This window comes from Trichechus manatus, unplaced genomic scaffold (genome assembly GCF_000243295.1).
Source record: "Trichechus manatus latirostris isolate Lorelei unplaced genomic scaffold, TriManLat1.0 scaffold00075, whole genome shotgun sequence".
Lineage (NCBI taxonomy): Eukaryota > Metazoa > Chordata > Mammalia > Sirenia > Trichechidae > Trichechus > Trichechus manatus.
Genome location: NW_004444011.1, coordinates 11,791,086 through 11,814,210, shown reverse-complemented (window position 1 = coordinate 11,814,210; position 23,125 = coordinate 11,791,086). Strand labels below are relative to the sequence as shown.

Sequence of the window (23,125 nt, the reverse complement as noted above, 5' to 3'; positions counted from 1 at the left end):
TCCAAGGTTGAGAAGGGACAGTGTTGACATGTCATGGGGTTGTTAACCATGGTCATAAAACAATAGTGTACTAACTGTTTAATGAGAAACTATTTATTCTGTAAACCTTCATCTAAAGTACAATTTAAAAAAAAGGAAGTTCTGTGATATAAAAACGTGTATTTTTAGCCTTCTGAAAATGTTTCAGCTAAAGTCCCAATGGACTGTGCTGGGCTGGCCATCTTTTGTTGCCTATTCTCAAAGTGGCATACTTGAAGCATTTTCTGAAGACTGTTGCTCAGAAGTGTGTATTCCATCTGGGTGTCCTTGTTCCTGAAATTCTAAGGCTGTGTTAATGATTCGTAGATGGTGCTTTAAGGGTGCAATGTGAGAGGTAGAGGAACTTGAACCGAGAATGTGATTGATATTTGGCTGTGTTTTGATCTGGGTGTGTAAAGGCACAAAAATGTTGTTGTTGTTGCTTGCCTTTGAGCAACTCTGACTTATAGTGACCCTACAGAGTGAAAATGCCCCCATAGGGTTTCCTAGGCTGTAGTCTTTATACGAGCAGATCACTAGGTCTTTTCTCCTGTGGAGCCACTGGTGGGTTCAAACCACCAACCTTTTGGTTAGCAGCTAAGTGCTGAACCTTTGCACCACCAGGGCTCCTTTGAAAAACAGAAGTGCTCAATAAATGCTCATTGAATGAATAATATCTCAATTAACAAAACTTTTGGGAACTTAATTGAGATATTACCTTATTATGCCTTATTATCTTATTATAATATGCATATAAATCATGCAAATCAGGGTTTGCACTTGTCACAATAATCTTGCTGAGTGTTGTATGTGCTCAGCTCCCAGGGCAGAGGACACGGACACACCCTTTCCAACCCCCAACAGTTCCTGTAAGTTGAAGGGCTGTTAGCCAAATGGTGAAGTCTGCAAATTTTTTCTTCAGCATCCACTGCCCTTTCTGGAGCCACTCTCTTCTGGAGTCTAGAGTCCTTCTGCTTTCAGAAATCATAACATCAGTTTTTAAAGCTTTTTGATGAACCCTATACACTTAAGTGTAAATGAACTTCAGTAGAAGCATACCCTTAGAGAACATTTAAGTTTTTTTCCCTCTAGTTTTTACTTTCCAGAGTCAAGAATTTTATGCACCAGAAAGAAGACAATTTTTTTTTTGTGTGTGAACTGAGACCCTGGAAATACCTGGAGGAAGGAAGAGTGAGAAGGGGGCTTGCCTTGCTGTAGTTCCAAGAATCCATTTCTAGAAATTGCTAGGATGCAAAGGGAGGGGCTAGTGTCCCATTCATTTATTCATTCCTTTCTCCCCAATGTATATTTACAGAGCATCTGCTATGTGATTGGCACTTTTGTAGGCATTTTGGATACATTAGTAATCAAAACACATGTGGTTTCTTGCCCTGAGGGGTGTCAGACTTAGATGCAAATCGCTAATGTAAGTGAATAAATTATTTAACTGTGTGACTTTGAACAAGTAATTAACCTCTCTGAAAAACTTATTTGAATGGTTTTTATGAGGATTGGAAAGTGTATGTAAAGGGCCTGGCCTAAAATAGCTTCAGTCTTTCCCCAAGACCTAGCATCAGACCAGTGGAGTCTGCCTTCTAATCTTTAGATCAAGTTGACACCTGTTTATTAAATGGCTACTTTGTGCAAGGCGATAACCCCTTCCTGTTCTCCCTTCTTTCATTGGTTTAGTCCAAAAAGAGTCTGCCTCTTGAGCTGAGGTGAGTGAACTATACCCCGTCTATGCATCTACTCTATACCATGGGTAAGAGCAAAATGGATGCTGGGGAGAAAATCCTGCTGCCACTAAGGTTGCTAATGACTCCAGTCACAGCTGCAATACAGGTATTCTGGTTTTTGGAAGGTATTTTGTATTATATTAGTAACTAATGAGACTTTCCTACCGTAACACAATTTTTGATGCTTTATAATGCATCCTTGTGCTTTTTCTGTTATTAAACTGAAATGCACCTTTTCTTTTGTGGCAATATCAGAACTCAAGTCTGCAAACCTTTAAGGTTGCCCACTGCCTACCCACCGAGCAGAGATGTGACTCCCAACATTCGACATTCAAACTCTTAATCTGGCTTTCGCCTTATCTTTCCAACTTTATCTCCTACTGTTGCAGGAGAAAGACCAGGCGATCTGCTTCCATAAAGATTACAGCCTAGAAAACCCTTACTCTGTCACATGGGGTCGCTATGAGTCCAAATTGACTCGCAACAACAACAGCTCCCCCATGAGAATCCACCCTTCTTGTAAAATTGCTCTTGTTCTGTTAATATTTTATACACTTTTCTTGAGTCTGTATTTGCTGATTCCATTCCTTCTGCCTAGAATATACCATCCACATTTCCACCTATAAAAATGCTTCCCATTTTGTACATGATTCTGATTCCTGTGTATCTTTGAGGGAGGCCAGATGTGTCCTTTGCCTCAGCTCCTACATTACTGCTTTTGAAACCAGCTTTTTGAGCCCCATCCATAGCCACCCCCAGGGATGTCCCAGGAGCTGTGGTTCAGGACAGTGTCCCAGAGAAAGTACATCTTCTTCTCTGAGAAGGCGTATCTCCAGCAGCCTGCAGCTTTTCCTTTTAACCCTTAAAGCACAAAAAGCCTGATTAAATCCTTTTTCTTGGACAATAGACCCCTCCCTCTGCATCTACCCTTCTATGTCTCTCAAGTAGGGCTAAGTGATGGCTTCAGTAAGTCCATGTAGTATTCTGGAACTTTCATTCTGAAGAAGAGGGGGAAAAAAAGGAAATTCAGTCTGTAGTGCTGCATCCAAACTCCTTGTTATACAGGTAGGAAAATTGAGATTATGCCAGGTTAAGTGAGTTTTCCAAGGTCTCACAGTTAGCAACACACCCTATTTAATACTCAAGACTCCGAACTCCCAGTGGAGAATTCTTCCTATTAAATGGAAGTGATGCACTTTTGTTGAACAAATGATTGATTTAATATTCTTAAATCTACCACTGCTATTTCCTTATTAGTTTTAATTCTCATGAAATTTCCTTATAATATTTCTATTTTTCTTTATTTCTAGTTTCTTATTTCTTCCTTTATGCCTATGACTTGTTTTAGATACCAGATTTAAGATGTACTTTTCTGAAGTTTTTGCCATCTTTCTTTTTTTAATTGCTTTTATATTTGTCTGTTTTTCTTGTTATTCTTCCAAATTGCATCTGATTTTTCTATAACTCAGAGGTGGAGGTTTGTGTATGCAGACTATTGTGGATAGAGATAAGAAGATCATTGCTTGGCTGCATGGCATTTTGGTGCTTTCTGAGGGTGTTGGAACTAATTTCTGGGTAGGAAGAGTCATCACTGGTTAAACTGTGAACTTTGAAGAGTCAAAAGTTCTCATCCCCAGTTAAAGAAGAAAACAGTTGTCTTCAAAAAGAAACTGGAGATCACAGGCGTCCTTCAGCTCTCACATCCTCTGACCTACTCCTCTGAGTGGAATCATGAGTGGCTGCAGGAAAACTGTGAGGTCTCAGAAACCGCATGAAGAGTTGTACAAAAGGAAGCCACGTGAAGAGGAGTTGCCCATAAGGAAAGTAGCTTTTGAAACAGTGTGTATCTGGGTAGCAGAGAGGGTGTAAATCTGGCGTCAAAATAAGAACAGCAGTATCATCTTGCTCTTGGCTACAATCAGTCATTGTTGAATGACAAAGATAATATGGTTAGGCTGGTCTGCAGAGGAAGCCAGGAGAAAATAGGGGGAACAGAAGTGGAGTGGAAGGAGGCAAGGAGGCAAGTGCTCTTTCGAAAATAAATTGAAATTGAAAAAGAAAAAAAAAATAACTCATTCTAAGGCAAATATTTCCCAATTATAGACCAAGTTAAGATCACAGAGTGCTTTCAGATCCTTAATCATATTAAATTTTCACAACAACCCTATGACTTAGATGGGCAGGGGTTACTACGTTTCTTCTACTAGTTGAGAAATCTGAGGCTTAGAAGATTAAGTGGTTTGCAGAAGTTAGCTAGCCAGTAAGGACCAGAGCTAATGCTTGACTCCAAGGTCTTCTGACTCCGAGGCAAATTAACATTTATTGAGGGGTTTCTACATGCCACATGAAATGCTGAGTGCTTTACATAAATTGGAGCCCTGGTGGCGCAGTGGTTAAGAGCTTGGCTGTTAACCAAAATGTCAGCAGTTTGAATCTACCAGCTGCTCCTTGGAAACCCTGTGGGGCAGTTCTGCTCTGTCCCGTAGATTCACTCTGAGTTGGAATCAACTCGATGGCAACAGGTTTTTGGTTTATGCACATTACCTCAATTAGAACTTCACAGCAGCTCTATCAGCTACCATTGTTATGCCCGTTTTTTACAGATGAGAAAATTGAGGCCAGAATGATTAGTTTAAGGAAACACAGCTAGTAAATGGTGGAGCCAGGATTTGATAGCAAATCTGCTGCCTCCAAAAAATATACCTCTCTCCACCTCACCACTTTGCCTCCTGAGCTCGGAAACTCTGAGGTCTCCATTTTCTCTGGCCCTCTGGCCCTTTCTCTGGGCTGTGGCAACAGCTTTCCATTCTGCCTAATTTCATTCTGTTCTGAACCATTTTACACTGTCTTCAGGCTGATGCTCTCACGTTAATGACAGTAATAACTAACACGCGCCAAGCAATTTCTATGTGTCAAGAACTGTGCTAAGCGCTTTATTTAGAGAATCACATTTAGTTCTCACAGCAACGAGCAGGTCTTGTCATTCTCCTCTCATTTTACAGATGTGGAAATGGAAGCACAGACTAGTTAAGAAACGTCACCAAGTTCACACAGCCAGTGAGCAGTGGAGTCTGGCTGTTAACCAAATGCGAGAGCTCTGGTGTTGTCATGATTAGGTTGACACAATACACAAAGATGAATTAATTTGTTAGCATGGTTATAAGTGGAAGAAGAAAGAGGAGTGTAGTGTTAACTTCTCACCCTCAGGTTTTGTTTGTTTTTTTCAAAGTTGGAGAAGAGACTGGCATTCTGCTGTTAAAGATGTAAGAGTGAGAAGAAAGGGCAGCCAGTGGAGAGGGGCCTCTGAAGTGGCAGGAAGGAATGGGTCTGGGGCATGGGTGAAGCAGGAGGGAGTCCTCTCCTGCTGAGATGGAAGTGAGCGATGCAGGGACGGGTCTTAAGTATGGCAGGAAGTTGCCAGAGAGTCTTACTTATGACCTCTATTTTCTCCTTATTGGACTCATGTTTGTACCTCCCCAAATGGCCAAGTGCAGTGACTTAAATTAGTAGTCTAACTATCTGATGAACAAATGAGTAATTAAAGTTCAAAATAAAGTTTTTCTATTGTTCAATATTGCTAACCCTAATACTGTGATCATTTGTTTTCTTAATTAATTTCAGTTCTTTGGGGGAAAACATGTAGACTTTACATCCGTTTACTGAGGCTATTGGACATATTTCTTAGTTTGAGCTCTCCAAGAAGCAGGCCTATAACAAAGATTGGGTGCAAGTAGTATTTGTGGGAAGTGGTTCCAGGAAACACTGGTAGGGGAGTGGGGAAGTGAGATAGGAAGAGAAGGAGTAAATAAAGGACATGGTAACAAGCCAGAGGTCACTGTGGGCAACTGGAACTCAATCCTCCTGGGAAGCCCTAGGAGATAATGTGTACTACATGCCCCAGAGTCATCCCACGCAAGCTGCAACGTCTTTAAATATCAATTCCCATCAGTCATTGGTGGAAGAATGCTCCTAGGTGTATTAATTCTTGGGCCCTTCTAATTTGCACAGTGTGTAGGCATAGTGGGCTCTGATAGCCAGAAAAAAGCCCCCAGGCCAAGTGATGTGGTCCTAGCATTTGGAAGTAAGGCTGGCATGCACTGATATTACAAAGGCCAAGGAGATAAAAGTGGGGTTCTGGCAGTATCTGCTACAGAATACTCATTTATCTTCCTCTTATTGAGCTTCACTGTCTTCCAGAAGTTTTTATTTTCTTTTATGTTTTAATGCCAGCATTTTATTTATTGATAGTGGGAAAAGTCTAAAAATGTATATTATAGTACATAATATTTACATTTCTAACTAATCACTGTTAATAGCCTAATATTCTTTGTTAGTAGACTTGGAAATTTAATTAGTTGCTCAATGTTATGGAATAAATAATTAAAAAATACTAAAACATGCTTAAAAGAAAATTCACACCAATGATATTGGATAGTTGTTGCCAGGTGCCGTTGAATCAATACCGTCTCATAGAGACCTCATGTGACAGAGTAGAACTGCCCCACAGGGTTTTTTTTAACGTGATCTTTAAGGAAGCAGATCTCCAGGTCTTTCTCCTGCAGAGCCTCTGGGTACATTGGAACCGCCAACCTTTTGGTTAGCAGCTGAGCACTTAACCATTGCACCACCAGGGCTCCTTATTGGATAGTTAGTCTTCAGTTATTTTTAACCTGAGGTATTGGGTTGAAACCTATTGCTTCCTCCCTAAATGTATTTTGACCCTTGACATTAACCGAAACCAACCAATTGCCATTGAGTCAATTCAGACTCATGGCGACCAACATATGTCAGAATAGACTGTGCTCCATAGGGTTTTCGATAGCTGATGTTTTGGAAGTAGATCACCAAGGTGCCTCTAGGTGGACTCGACCCACAAAACTTGCTGTTAGCAACCAAGGGCATTAACCATTTTCACCCTCAGGGGCTCCTGACCTTTGAGATGTAGCCCTTGAATTAACCATAGCAGAGTGCATGCTCAGTGGGGGCAGAGAGCTAGCTGGTCTCTCTGGTTTGTCACCGAATAGTGCAGTGCCTGGCACTGCCAAATATTTGCCAAATATTTGTTGAAAAATACACGCAAAATTGACAAAATCAACTTAAGATGGATGGAGGCTCTTCCAATTTTATAAATAAATTTCTGATGTGTAGGTATTAAAAGGAAGAAAGAAAGCTCATGTATTAGATCCTATAAATGCAGTTGCAGACGAATGTAGCTATCCTACCGTCCTCACTTGTTCGGCTTTGCAGTATTTTTATTACAATAACATAATTTGTATAGACAAAAGATGGAATGTTTAAAAATGTGTAAAATTGTGGTTAATTGCGGCAGAACTGCCACCAGCTGCCTCTTGGTCAAGGTCTTGGAATACGCTTTCAAAGGAAGAAGCCTGACATTGTAGATCAGGGACCTTTCACAGAGATCATCATGAAAGCAAAACTAACCTGTTGACAACTGGGGGAGAAGCATAATGTCTAAATGTATCACCATCGAGCGATACTTTTACATTTCCTCACATTGTCTGCCAAAGGCAATATCAGACTTACACGGCTTCCTAATGTGTTAGAAGCCAAAAGACAAATAAAGGAAACAAGAATAGATAAGGGTGTATTGAAACAGAAGCTTTTTGTTTCCAAGCACTCCTTTCATAAGTCCAAGCATTTATAAATTGCTCTTCAGTAAAAATAAGATTTTAAGGGAAAAACTAATATTAAATCAATCCTTAACCATTAATCAATTATTAAATAAAACAGTTTCTCTTGGTTACTAGGACTATGCTTCAGACTTAGTAAATATTCTTCCAGTCATTCAATTAATATTTGTTGAGAGCCTATTAGACTCCAAAAAGAAAGAACGCAATTAACAACCAACAACAAAAAAACCAATGGATGTTGAGTCAGCTCTGACTCTTAGTGACTCCATGTGTGTCAGAACAGAACTGTGCTCCATAGGGCTTTCAATGGCTATCTTTTGGAAGTAGATCGCCAGGCTTTTCCTCTGAGATGCCTCTGGGTGGATTCCAAACTCTAAACTTTTGGTTAATAGCCGAGAACTTAGCCATCCAGGGACTCCTTAATGAATAAGAAAGATAAAGTCCTTTTTCTCATGGGGTTTACATCCCAGTAGAGGGAGACAGACGAAACTTAAGAAAACAAACATAAAAGGACATATTTTAAGATGGTTATGAATACTATATAGAAAATAAAAGAGTAAAAATAGTTAGGATGGTGAACTCTCTAATGAGCATCCAAAGAAGAGGGAACTCAAAGTATGAAGTTACTAAAGTGGATGAACTTGGAGTAGCTGAGGAACTGAAAGGCCATGTGATTGTAGTAGGAGACAGGGCAGGGGTCGCTGGAGCTGGATCATGCCCTGTTTAGTGAGGTGTGATTTGGAAGCCAGGTTTTGTTTTGGTTTTTTCTGCGTGCAATGGTGCACTCTTGAAGGGCTTTAAGTAGAGGAATGACATTCTCTAATTTACTTTTTTCAAAGATCAGTTTGGCCTCTCTGGGAAGAATGGGCTGTAGGGGGTCAGGGAGACTAGTCAGGAGGTGACTGCAGCTGTTCTAAATCAAGACCAATGTGTTATGGCCTATGGTGGTTGCAGTGGACATGAAGAGACACGGTGGGTTAGGGTATATCTTTGGGTGGAGCCAATAGCTCCTTCTATGGTCCTGGAAAGGCTATTGTCCTGGAAAAAGAGCCCTGGTGGCGCAGTGGTTAAGCACTCAGCTGCTGACCAAAAGGTTGGCAGTTTGAACCCACCAGCCACTCCCCAAGAGAAAGAAAAATGTGGCAGTCTTTTCTTCCGTAAAGATTTCAGCTTTGGAAACCCTATGGGGCAGTTCTACCCTCTCCTATAGGGTCACTATGAGTTGGAATCAACTCGATGCCAATGAGCTTACCGGAGAGTGAGTGAAAGCTGGGAATCCAGAATGATTGCTAGGATTTTGGGCTTAATGGATCTGGGTGGGTGGGGGTGTGATCAATGAGAGTGAGAAGACTGGATGTCCTTATTACCAAAACCCACTGCCATCAAGTCAATTCCGACTCATGGTGACTCCGTTACAGAGTAGAACTGCCCCATGGGGTTTTCTTGGCTGCAATCTTTACAGAAGCAGATTGCCAGGCCTTTCTTCCATGGTGCTTCTGGGTCAGTTCAAACCACCAGCTTTTAAGTTAGTAGTTGAACACAAACTGTTTGTACCACCCAGAGACCATGTTTACTTGTTAAGTATCATTATATTTAGAATAAAATTAAGATGGAACCACAAATCAAAATTAAGCACATAGAAGTCCATAAGAGTAAGAAGCTCTGAACAAGGAACACTGTTCACGTATGAAGACTTTCAAGCACCTTATTTTAAATGGCTAGTCACCAACTGATTACTTGACTGAATTTGTTAGCTTGACCAGTACAATCAAAATGCTGAAGTTTAAGGTCCCTGGGTGGTACAAACAGCTTGTGCTTAGCTGGTAACCGAAAGGTTGGTGGTTCGAACCCACCCAGTGGCACCATGTAAAAAAAACAAGCCTAGTAACATGCTTTCATAAAGATTACAGCCAAGAAAATCCTATGGAGCAGTTTTACTCTGTTACACATGGGGTCTCCTAAGTCACTAAATTAACAACAAAAACAAAATCAAAATGGCTGAAGTCTGAGGTAGAAGACATATGTATTATTAATGATGAGATGTTACTGAGCAAAGCTATCTGAAAAGTGGAGGTTAAGTCTAGATATGAAAACAATTGGCAAAATAGCAAAAGTAAATTACTTTAAATGTAAAGGTCAGTATAGCTGAGTTTCCAGATATATATATCTGGACTATTTTGTTTTACATGTGTAAATATTCACAGTTCATTACCTTTTTAGATTAGAAGGGCCTAAATTTATATTTACGTGTGGTAAATTATCATAGGAACTGTTTTTAAAAGTTGTCTTTATTTTTCTATTTCCTGTGTTTTATTATGAGCTATGCACCATATTATTAAAATTTTAATTTTATCATCAGTACAGAAGGTGATTCATTTTATCACACTAGAACATGGCAGCAACAAAATGAGACCAACTGGGCAGAAGTTCAGCTAGACAGGAGAAGATTCAGTTATGTATTATATATTCAACTGACAGATGTCAACTCCAGAGAAGTCAGCAAAAGCAGGTATTCTGAATCCAGGTATTACTGAGGTCTGACTCCGAGAAAGCAAACCAGCACAAATGAGTAATTCTGCTGAGGAACCCAGGCAGAGGTTCTGTGTAGCCCAGAGTTAGGAACACAGAATAAAGGCAGCAGATTTCTAACAAGTGTGGGACAAGAGCAGAAACAAGAGAGCATTAGCAGAAAATGATCCTTTGAAGCAAAGATTCATTATAAGTCCTAAGGTGATGGTCTTAAAACTGATTGCAGAGTGTAAGGGGAGCTAACTTCACAGGGGTGTTGAGAACAGTAAATAGAATGCGGTTTGTGAATGGTGAAGGTCTCTGCTAGTGATCCTATTATTACCTTATTACATTGCACTGGGGTGATTTGATTAAAAATAGCAAGGTCATTTATTCAGACCCTAAAAAACCTGCAATACTACCAGCTCATTTTGAAAGAACCACAGAACTAAAAGGAATTTAGGATAAGATGTGTCTAATCTATATTTATGTCACAAATTTAAAAAGAGATCAGAGTCAGTTCCTTTAATTTGTCTATTCTTAAAAAAGAAAAACTTTTACATGAACTCAATTTTATTAAAAACAAAAAAAATGTTGACCAGGTCCTTTTATTTACAGCAGGAAGCCAGGCTTTTCTAGCTAACAACTCTATACTATGTAAGCAAAAGCCACACATGGACATTTTCTTAAGTCACCAGTCCCGAATCGAAAGTATTGTACAATTTGTTATTTTTAAAGTTATTCTTGAAGTTTTAACTTAAATTATCTAAAAACTTAAATTTACTGCAAACCACAAATTATTAAATTGTAAGTACATTTTTGTATCTTTTTGTTATACAAATGTTAGACTGAATATGCCAATGAAATGGAAGTTAAAATTATGTAACAGATACTAATTTATCTCTAGATTCCAGATCTCTAAGTTACCTATTGTTAGAAGAGAAAACAAAACAAACAAAAAACTAGTTACTCAGACGGGGGCTACCCAGAAAGCACTTAGTTCAAAAATTTGCAGAACATACAATGAAGACAAAATTACATAAATAAAATTATTTTTAAATTGAAAAAAAAAAAGGTGCTATAATTGAGTAGTTATACATAAGTTTCATATATCTCAAAAGAGGGTAGGGATGAGTCAGATTTCAAAATTCCCTTCCAGGATCTACACGCATTTAATTTTATACCTTAGTGTATTTGTATTACCTAAGTTTTCTCTTTTCAGATTGATGTTATCTCTTTCTCTGCTATCTACCTTTTACATTTACTCCACTATAATTCATGTGCACATTACAGGCCAACTCATACCAAAAACAAAAACCAAACCTGTCACCTTCCAGTTGATTCCGACTCATAGCGACCATATAGGACAGAGTAGAACTGCCTCTTAGGGTTTCCAAGGAGTGACTGGTGGATTTGAACGGCCAACCTTTTGGTTAGCAGCCAAATGCTTAACCACTGTGCCACCAGGGCTCATCATAATTAACTAGGGCATCTGGAAGATTTCAGCCAATTGCCAACAGCCACACATCCTCCCCAAGGCAGGCACCCTCAATCAGTTCCTCTCTCCAGCGTGAGGGGTCCCCAAAAGGGCCTGAGCTGGCCCCGGCAGAGTCTCCTTCACCTCTTTTCCTGTGATCATAAGTTTTCAGGGAAATGGGAAGGTTGGGAACTTAAGACATAAAATTGTCTTTGTCACATGTACCCACTTAAGCCTGCTTTCTTTCTTCTTTTTTTTTAAACAGACACTAGACAATTTTTAATATATAATGAAGATCACAAGCGTTGTGTGGAAGCACTGAGCCCCAGTGCAGTTCAAACTGCAGTTTGCAACCCGGACAATGAATCACAGAAATTCCGATGGGTGTCTGATTCCCAGGTTATGAGTGTTGCATTTAAATTATGCTTGGGGGTCCCATCCAAAACCGATTGGGTTGCTATTACTCTATATGCCTGTGACTCCAAGAGTGAATTTCAGAAATGGGAGTGCAGAAATGAGACACTTTTTGGAATCAAGGGAGAAGATTTATTTTTTAACTATGGCAACAGACAAGAAAAGAATATTATGCTATACAAGGGATCGGGTTTATGGAGCAGATGGAAGATCTATGGAACCACAGATGATTTATGCTCTAGAGGTTATGAAGGTAAGAATCTTGGGTTTTTTACCTTTATGTCGAATTTTTCTCATTTTCTTAGTTGGAATCTAGTTCAAGAATGTAAGCATGTTCTTGTTTAGTCTGTACTAGAAATATTAATTGACCATCTTCTTTGTGTCAAGAACTCTTTTGTGTTCTATGAGAACATAATGGTGAATAAAGGTGGTAAAAAGTCCTGAATGATACCTTAGCTATTTATAATCAACGGCAAGTTATTTCTTTTCACTTTGCCTAGATTTTTTTTGTTTATTCATGGATTATGATTTTTAGAAAGTAATTTTCACTGTAGTCTTTGACCCAAAGCCTGCCTTTTGACATGATAAGGTCGTAAGTAATAAATGAATTTAGTCAAATATTCTTTTCCTTTAGTTTAAGTTATCCCAGGAGAAATGATAACAACATTATTTACAAATTCAGATTGCCCTAAATGAAATCTTGGCAAATTCTTTGATAATTTGAGTTTCTAAATGTTACTGATTTGTTTTGTCACCATATGGGTATTTAGAGACTATAATAATCAGAAGATTAAAAAAGGTGGGGAATTAGCTTATAAATTAAAATGTGGCCTATTTAGTTAGTTGTCTTAGAAAACTGTAGTACCATTGCCCCCTCCTCCCAAAATCAATTGCACAATATCATGAATGTAATTAATGTCACTGACTTGTACATGGAAAAAAAAAGTTGAAATGGCAAATGTTCTGTTATATATATACTTACCACAATTTAAAAAAAAAGTCGTTTTATATGCAATTGGTTCCTAGGATCCTTCAAGTTTAAATAAAACCAGAATATTTAGTCCCCTCTTGGCCCAATTTTCTTGGCCAAATCTCATTCTCTGTTGGCTGTACAGAAAAAGAGAAAAGAACTTGAAGCCTTTTACAAAGGCTGAATCTCTTGAGTGTGATGATTTTATAACCACATTATAGGATTAGATACTTGGTTACTGTGAAGTGTTATCTAGAACAACCTCAAGGTCAGAGAAGACATTGCCTTTTGGGACAAGAGATTATCTGTTTGCACAATTACTGTGTTACCAGGACTGCTCAGATTAGCTAACCTAGTTTATCGCAGCTAAGACAGAGCATAGGAATTCAGTTCTTTATAAGGAGATAATCTGTCAGCTTTCCATTTTCCTTCCATGTAAGGAGGAGGGGAGAGTCAGAGTTGAAGTAGGGTTAGAAGGAGGGTGCAGAAATAATTTATCCCCGGCATTTATTGAACATAATGTAGGTTTAGAAGTCATATGAGGGACAACCTAAGTAACACAGCCTTCAAGGAGCACTTTGATAGAAAATTATAGGGCAGGACAGGGTGAAGCAAACTTGACTGAGTTGAATTCCACAGCTGGGGCAATAGTCCTAATTGAGGAATTTGATATGACAAAGATTAATTCTAAGACATGTAGCACCATATTTTATTTTAAAATACTGTACAGTATCCCATCCCACTTCTGTTCTTCTGTTTGCTTTGAGAAGAATATACATAGGATAGTGAGTCTCAAACTTTAACACGCATTAGAATCACCTAGAAAACTTGTTGAAAATGAAGATCCCAAGCTCTCCCTCCCACCCATATTCTGAATTAGCGTGTCTGGGGAAGGGCCCAGAAACCTATTAAACTATTTTTATGAAGATTTGGTTGATCCTGATGCAGATGGTCCATTGACTACCCTTTGGGTATTCCCTAATATCTCCCAATACTTAAGATATTCCTGCCAGAGGGTCTAGCCCCTCAGAGTGGTCTTGGAATCCATTAAATGGAACAAACATCAGAACTAAAGACAATTCAGAGGGTGTGTATCAGAGTCTCTTCTCTCTAAAGAAAACTTGGGGAAGAAAACTGGCTGAGGCCAGAGATTATTTAGAGAAACAGAACCAGAATTTTAGACACAGAAGGCTCTAAGTGTTGCCTGGAAGTTAGGATCACAAGAGAAAGAGTAAGCTGACTACAGTTAGGTGGCTGGGAGGGAGGGGCTCAGTTATTTTTCTACCCTCATTAGTACCTGGTGTATAGTATGGTTCAATAATTGTAAATAAACTGAGCTCGTTCTGAAAAGGCTATTTCCGAATGGCATCTATAAACCCAGGACTAAAAATTGCTTGGCTGCCTCAATAACCAGCGCAACTATCCCTGAGGTGGTCTGAATGAGTTTTCTTCATATGAAGGAACAGGTGTTCCAGTAATTAAGAGTATCACAATTACTTCTGAATTCAGCTTGTTCCTTATACAAAATATGATTTGGAAGAGTCAACCCTGTAACTTAGTGGAACTAAATATAGAATAGCATTTAAAATTCATTAATAGCTAGCTGACAAAAATTAACAGTATAATTTTGAGGTTAAAAATAAACCTAGCTTTTAGTGTGTGGCCATCTAAGATGCATCAATTGGTCCCAGCCCACCTGGAGTAAAGGAGAGTGAAGAACATCAAAGTCACAAGGAAAGTATTAGCCCAAGAGACAGAAAGGGCCACATAAACCAGAGACTGCAACAGCCTGAGACCAGAAGAACTAGATAGTGCCCTGCTACCACCAACGACTGCCCTGACAGGGAACACAACAGAGAGTAGCTGTTGGAGCAGGAGAAAAGTGGGGTGCAGAATTCAAATTCTAGTGAAAAGACCAGACTTAACGGTCTGACTGAAACTGGAGGAACCTCAGAAAGCATGGCCCCTGGACTCTCTGTCAACCCAGCACTAAAACCATTCCAGAGGCCACCTCTTCAGTAAAGATGAGGCTGGACTTTGGGACATAAAATGATACTCGTGAAGAGTCTGCTTCTTAGCTCAAGTAGATCCATGAAACTAAATGGGCAGCTCCTGTCCAGAGGTGAGATGAGAAGGCAGAGAGGGTCAGGAGCAGGTTGAAAGGACATGGGAAATCAGGGGTGGAAAGGAGGAGTGTGCTGTCACAGTATACGGAGAGCAATTAGGGTCACATAACAACATATGTATAAATTTTTGTATGAGAGACTAACTTGAATTGTAAACTTTCACTTAAAGTACAGCAATAAAAAAAAAAGAAAAGTAAATAAACTAGATGGAATTTTAGGGAAGTCTGGAGACAGAGAGACTTAAAGCACAGCTGATGTGATGAATAGTGGTTAGTATTTCAAACCTGATTTTGTAGCACAACTGCCATTTATAATAGAATTATTTGTTTGATTCTTTTAATCAAATTACAATGGCTTTTATCTATTCCAAGAAAAAATTTCAGCTGTGATGTACCAAAAATTTTTTACACTAAAACTGTTCAAAATAATACATTCTTAGAAACAATTAGGAGTTTCAAGAACTCTGAAAAACTGACCTACTTATATGAGTACGTATATTCTTTAAAATGTCTCTTTCAAGAGGGTAGTACACTTTAGGAAATTGAATTTACTAACTTTTGGTATCCGACTTTAATACCAATAATTAAAATGTTAAAATACATTTTATATAAATGTTCTTTACAAACTTGCTCGAGCATAAAGAAACGAAAGGGAAAGTTTTACTTTGAGATGTCAATTATAGATTCTATTGAAAATAGTACAGGGCTTATTAAAATACTCAAAATCTCAAAAAAAAAAAAAAACAACCTAGCTTTTAAAGAGAGATAGATATCTATGCTGAGTAAAGGGAAAGTGAAGAGGGTAAGGAACTAATGTTTATTGTGCTTTTAATATATGTTAGGTGCTGTGCTATATGTTTTACAAACTTTCTACTACTTACATGACTAAGTATCTATTTTTCAAGGCATAGAATCTATGAAACATAATTAATAAAAAAGAATTCCTACTTAGGACAAATTCTGTATACCACTGTGAGCAAGAGACCAAATACTTGAATATAGAGGGTTATTATCTCCCAAAGTGGGGGATCGCTACAAAGACAGAGACCTTTAACATACTGGAGAATTTAGCTAGAGGAGTTATTTGGTTGTCAGTGGATATATGAGCTTCTCTAATCCTGTTGGTTTAAGCCAAACCGTAATCAGCAATAATCCTTTATTTCAATTTTCCTTTTTAGTTGAACCCAGACTTTCTCATTTAGATCTGTTTGAAAACAGTTTTTTAAAAGGTAGATACTGGTTGTAGATGGTATCAGATGGCTTCGAGTGGTTTCTCTTCTTGATGGGATTATAGAGTTCTGCCAAAATCCCTACCCTTCCTGGTAGACATTGTTGAGGGACTAGGTGAAGGCTAGCTTGGCGAGAAGTCATTGAAGGGATTTAAATCTTGAATGCATGTTTGGGCTGCACAGTTTTAATTCAATCAAGAGATTCAATAATTCTATGACTCCAACCAAGAGGAAGAAGGGCCTATTCTCTGTTTTGGAGGAAATGCAGAAATCAAAACCGGTTTCATTATAGCTGACAACTATTTCCTCTTAAGAGGAAAGAGGACAATCTGAAAGCAGAAATGAAGTGGTACTAGAATTAAGTACAGACTTCTGTATGTACCCAGCAAAAGGCTGAGCAGAGGGACAGAGGAAAAGACAGAGCAATAAGAAGGAAAAAAAAGGTGGTGGGGGGGACGGAAATCCCTGTGTGTGAGGACATCGAGTGTGATCAGAAGAGAAAGACTGATTTTCTTTCAGTGTGCTTCTTATTGCAAAGTCAATGTTCAGAAGCATCATTCACATTCTAAATGCAAGTCACTATGTTTCTTTAGCCATGTTTACACTTCTGGGCAATGCAAATGGAGCAACCTGTGCATTTCCTTTCAAGTTTGAAAACAAGTGGTATGCGGATTGTACAAGTGCTGGGCGATCAGATGGATGGCTCTGGTGTGGAACCACCACAGATTATGACACAGACAAACTATTTGGATTTTGTCCATTGAAATGTAAGTAACTATTTATTAGCAAGAAAAGATTGGCACATTTACCATGGCAATGTTGTTGTAATTCCTTGCATTTATCTACAGCATTTTCCTCTAGAACATAATCTTCCGACTCTCAGCCATAAGCGTTTTGTGTGTATTTAAATAGTGCCAACAAGACTAGACTGCGTGACCATTATCCCAACGTTGTCTGCATCAAACGATCTCTTTATTTTTACCAAATTCTTCTTTTCTCCAATTCCCACTTTTACTCTCAGTTATTGTCTAAGATTTTAAGGCAAACTATACTGTAGAAGATGCAATAGATACTTATTTCCAGAGGTAGGCATGCCATTTCCCATCCCCCAAGTGATTTATTAAACTGTAGATCAACAGTAGAATATAAATGATGCCTTACACATGTGATTTGATGGAAAGAGTGAGAGAGAGAAAGAGAAAGAGACGAGAGGGCTCCTGAATTTTGTGTCAATGTAATGAAAAAGGCTCCTCACCATGAAAATGAGAGTAATGATACTCTTCTTAAATTTAATTTACACAACTTTGAATCCATGGACATAGGTTATTTATATGTTTGAAGGGTTTTTTTTTTTTTTCAATAAAAATGCAAGTATTGTTGCAATAATGCAAAATGAGAGGTATTGCATTATATTGGTGGGAAGAGGCCAGAACAGATGATTTCTTGGTGTTCTTTCCACACTTAAGAATCTATGAAGCAACAGTCCAGCAGATTTTGTGTGGGGTGGAGGTGGGCATCAGAGTTGGGAGGGAGAGCTGGAGCTTAGGCAGGAGAAAAATGAAGGGTTCTTCTTTGCTTTACTTTCCCCACCCAACCACATTCTCCTCCTGCTGCTGACTTCCCTTTTCCTCTTCTTCCCCCCAGACTTCTTACCCCTGACCTCTCACCTGCCCCTTCAGACTTTGTATATCAGAGTAGCTTCTGCTTTCTGGCATTACCCAGAACACTTTCATGCTGCCTTTCAGAGGGGCTGAGTGGGGCAAGAACATCAGATGCAGCCTGGGGCGGTTGTGCAGTCACCTGAATTGCAGTAGCAGTAATTACAACTAACTTTTGGGACCACAAATCACTCATAGTCACATTATCCAAAGCATTAATTATAAGACAATATAATTTACAAGTATATTTTAGTTTGTCATATTAAAGGATTGTCCCTATTTATCTCTTTTAATTTATAATCCCTAATCATCCCCACTTTTACCCGGAAGTGCCTTCAGAAGGCCTGGCTATCTGCTTCCAAAAGGTTGTATATTGTTGAGTGCTGTTGAGTTGATTCCAACTTGTAGCAACCTCATGTGACAAAGTAGAACTGCTCCATAGAATTTTCTAGGCTGTAATCTTTATAGGAGCAGATTGCTACATCTTTCTCCAAAAGGTAACAGCCTTGAAAACCCTATGGAGCACAGTTCTACTCTGTAACAGATGGGGTCTCCATGAGTTGGAATGGACTCCACGGCAACAGGTTTGGCTTGGGTTTTGGTTAATTACCCCACTGAAAGTAGATTTGATTTCTCAGCCCAGTAACTCTCTTATTGTAACTCTCTCTTGTGTGCAGTTTCTCCATTCTGGGTGAATACCCACCAAAACTCGCAGGCTTCTCATTCATAGTGGCACTGCTCTCCCATTCTTGGGTGAGGTAAATGTATTTGCCTCACTTATAGCAACCTTTAGAGGAGTGATTCCCTTTGAAGGTTTATAAATGTCTGAACTCTGTATTAGAAGTCTCTTTGTCTGAAAAAATTAAGCTGTTTTCCCGTGTTTAAAGAATAGCTTTCTGCTTCATTCCTTTTGCAGGAATGGAATTTTCAAAATCTGTTTGTTATGGAGTTTTTAAGGTTGGGATGTCATAGGTCCATCTATAGCATTCTGCATTTAAGTGGTGTTGACAAAACCATTGCTGGATGACTGTATGATTTAATGAATGAAATGTGGGAGACAAATGTCAAGTCATTAATCACAAAGAAAACTTACAACCTTGGATGATGTGTTTTGGAGGAGTCTTTTTGGTATTTTCAGTAGAATATTCTTTCAGTTTTGTCACCTCTAAGTTATGTCTTCAAAACCAAATTTGATACTTTTCCTGTTAAATGTAAAAGTAGAAACTGTTGAAAGTAAAAAATTGTTTCATTTCAGTATGCATTAAATTTTTAGACATGTTTTATAAATTCATGCCTTTTTAAAAGAGCTTTGCAATTTTCCAATCTATTCCATTTTCCTTGCTTTGTGTTCCTTTCAAAAGAACATTTTATTGTAAATTACTCTTAAATTAGCAGGCTCAATACAGGAAGATGAGGTACCAGTAATTGAACTAGTGACATTTAATATATGTTCTTCATTGTTTTTGCATTATTTATTGCAATGTTTTCCTTCTATTTAGATGTTTATTTTCAAGTATCAGGAGAACAGGAAAAGGAAAAGACCCTTTTCTCTCAATTCTCCATAGCTTGCAACTTTAGCTTGCAACATCAGTAGGGCTGGCTTACTGTGGAAATTTGAACTCTTTGGAGAAACATTGAATAGCCAGCACATCTATACACTCATTGAGAAATATGTTTTAATTCCTTGATTTAAGATCCAAAATACTCTTTCTTTAATGAAGAGTGACATTATATTTCCTTCTTTGGTCATTTATATCCGTTTCCTCCATCCCTCAGTAGGAAAATATTCTGCCTTTTTTTATAGCCCACATTTTCTACCATATTATAAACAAAACTTCCAAATTCTAAGACTTCCTTATTAGCACGTAAAAAGATTTGTTTAAAACTTCTCCATCTTCCAATAAACCCTAGATCAGTCTCATATTCAAGATCTCATGTTCTTACTTACATGGGGAAGAGTCCATTTGGACAATAAATAAGGCTTCAGATCGTTTTAATTTAGTTTACCATTCCAAACCCAAACCCGTTGCTGTGGAGTCAATTTCCACTCATAGCGACCCTTTAGGATGGAGCAGAACTGCCCAATAGGGTTTCCAAGGAGCGGCTGGTATATTTGAGCTGCTAACCTTTTGGTTAGCAGCCAAGCTCTTAACCACTGTGCCACCAGGGCGCCAGTTTAACATTAAAACAAAACAAAACCCATTATGGAGTTGATTCCAACTCATAGCGACCCTATAGGACAGAGTAGAACTGCCCTGTAGGGTTTCCAGCGAACAGCTGGTGGATTTGAACTGCCGATCTTTTGGTTAGCAGCCATAGTTCTTAACCACTGTGCCACCAGGGCTCCTGTTTAACATTACTAATTACAATTTCTTTTTGTATAAGTACGCAATGATATTATAGTTAAAACATCATAGAAATTTCTATGTTGTTGCCTGAATGAAATTTTAGTATAATTTTCTTCCTCCATGTACCATGGGACCTCCAATTTCATATCACAGGGTGTGGTGTGTGGATGACAAACTTCTGTGATCACTTCCTCATCAGATACAAAGCACAGTTAGGTACAGAGTTAATAATCAGGACAGCATAAGCTATCTGCCTATGGGAAACCCTAATTTCTTAGCAAGCTGAACATGTCTCAAGAAATTTGTGAAGTTATATAATCCTTTCTCTTTTCCTTACAAAGGAAATGAAAGGATTATTACTTCATGTGACTTGTAAGTAGAATTTTATATTATTAAAAAGACAAAAGACAAATCTCAACACCATTTAAGTATATGGAAATATTTCAATTGTTTATTAATTTCCCAAATATCTTATATGTAAAAGTTGTAAGTGAATATCTATCTATCTATAGTATTGGGGCCCTGGTGGCGCAGTGGTTCAGCATTGGCTGCTAACCAAAAGGTTGGCAGCTTGAATCCACCAGGCGCTCTTTGGAACTCTATGGGACAGTTCTACTCTGTCCTATAGGGTCTCTATGAGTCCAAATCGACTTGTTGGCAACAGGTTTGGGTTTTTTTATCTGTAGTATTGGACTTTCATAGAGTACATCCAAGTTTATGGAGTATATTGGGACTCATGAAATAGCGAAGGAAAAATAAGCTAAAACAGTTATTTTTTACTTCGAGGGAAGGAAAACTAACAGCCAGCATCCATTATGTGCCAGGAGTTATATATTGAATATACCCTAGAGATGAGAAAACAAAGCTCCAAAAGTTAATAATTTAACCACGGCCAAACAAGGAGTGAGTGGCAGTGTGGGGTGCAGGTACACGTCTGTCCATTTGAGGAGTCCACGCATCTCCCCTCTAATGCCTTCTGTTTCTAAAAAGACCAAATTAGAATGTGCGGAAAACAGATTAATTTCTAAGAGAAGAAATACCTTTATTTTCTTTTCTCCCTTTTATTTTTGCTAGCAGTTGGGCTGGTAGTTCTATTCTTGGTCGGTGTATTTGCCTCACTTCCCAACTCATCTGATCCCAAGTGCCCCAATGGAAAAATAAGGAGATGATGCCTCCTTTTCTTTCCTTAGGGACATGAAAGGGATTGGATGTGGTTGATCCTTTGAAAATTCTCCTCTTCATTTCAGGAGTGAAGAAAATCTCATAGGTACTTTCAAAATAAGTTTAAAAAATTATAAGGCTTCAGGCAATGATGCTGCTAGCACTGTTTGAAAAATATTGTTCACTAAAAGTCTTTTCTATGCAGCATGCAGCAAATTTCCATTTGACTTCTTTTGCAGTTGAGGGCAGTGCGAGCTTATGGAATAAAGATCCGTTGACTAGCATTTACTACCAGATAAACTCCAAATCTGCTTTAACTTGGCACCAGGCAAGGAAGAGCTGTCAACAACAGAACGCCGAACTGTTGAGCATCACAGAGATACATGAGCAAACATACCTGACAGGTAATGACGTGAAAAGCAAAGTTGTAAATGAAATCACGGTTATTTTATTTTTATATAATTTAACTTAAAAGTAGACAGCACAAGTGGATACAGACATCATGACAGAGGCAGGCGATAGCAGATGGCGCAGGTGGTATGACAAATCTGCAGCCTGGAAATGACACTTGGCAAATGGGTTTCATCTCATGAGCCAACTTTGTTCTATTGGTTGTGACAGTCTCTAGAGCCCTGTTCTGAGAAGGATTCTGAGGACTAATCTGGGCTCAGAGTAAAACATGCCACAATCAATCAGTGACGTTGCTCTTGGATACGGGGTAGTGGTACCATGCTGGTCAAATATTCACCATCCAGGTCTGACTTGAAGCTAAAGCTCTTCCATCAGCATCATAGAGCTCAACATGATAAAATGAAATCTGTCATCACAAGCAGGGACAAGTCAAGGGCTGCTTCGAAACTCTGATTCTTCTTTGCCTCCTATTTCTGTAATTCCCAGACTCTACTGGTTTTCCGATCTTACTGATATTCTTTCCATAATTTCTTTTTTTTTTTAAACATCTGGTCTTATAGGATTGTCGAGATTAAAAGAGCTAATGTTTGCTTGGGAAGAGAGTATCAGTTTTAGCATCTAAAATCCACACTTGGGGAAACAGAGAGATTAGGACCAGAAATTGATCTGAAAGAAAAAGCATTGGCAATTCTTTGCCTCCAGAATCCCTTCCTTGCAATTCACCCAGATACTGCTACTAGATTAATATATCTCCGTTCCTATAACTACCATGATCAAGAAACCCTTAATGGCTTCTCATTTTCTATCACATAGTTGTCTGACATTCAAAGGCTATCATTTGTCTACCCACTACTGTTCCCCTTTCCTGCATTTTGTAGTGCTGACAAAAGAAACATCTGTGTTTCTTATCTGTGTCTCATCCTTTTTCATCTTCACATCTTTTCTCATGCCATTTGTTTTACCTGAATTTCCCTTTTTTGGAATACTCAAAATTTTGTACAGTTCAAATGTCATCTTCTCCATGAAGTCATCTTCTCTGTTTCCGTCTTGATTTCTCTTATTTGCTCATCACTTTTATTATACTTAGTGACATATACGTCCTATTCGTTATTTTTTTGTTCATCTATGGATTAATTCATTCATTTGTTCAACAAGACACCTGGTACTTGTGCGCGACGCTTATATTAGGACCCAGGGATACAATGTCACCAAACAGATTGGTCCTGTCCACATAGAACTTAAGGTCCACGTGGAGCTTAAGGGAAAACAGACATAAACAAGTAAACAAATTAATGAATACAAACAATTTAGAAATAAGCACTATGAAGAAAGCAGACTGAAGGCTGTGTGGAGAATGGATTGGAGGGAGAAACGGCTGAGAACGAGGACTGTCATGTGAATATTTATGTCCCCCCCCCC

The 23,125-nt window shown here is 38.6% G+C and overlaps 1 protein-coding gene across 1 annotated transcript in view; it reads left to right on the top strand.

Moving 5' to 3' along the window:
* The window catches only part of MRC1 (mannose receptor C-type 1), a 127,057-nt gene that overhangs the window by 6,077 nt on the left and 97,855 nt on the right, over positions 1-23,125 (top strand). The window contains exons 2-4 of the mRNA XM_023735071.1: positions 11,656-12,057; positions 16,722-16,895; positions 21,535-21,699. Of these exons, the coding sequence (XP_023590839.1) occupies positions 11,656-12,057; positions 16,722-16,895; positions 21,535-21,699 (741 nt within the window). The remainder of the gene's footprint in view (positions 1-11,655; positions 12,058-16,721; positions 16,896-21,534; positions 21,700-23,125) is intronic.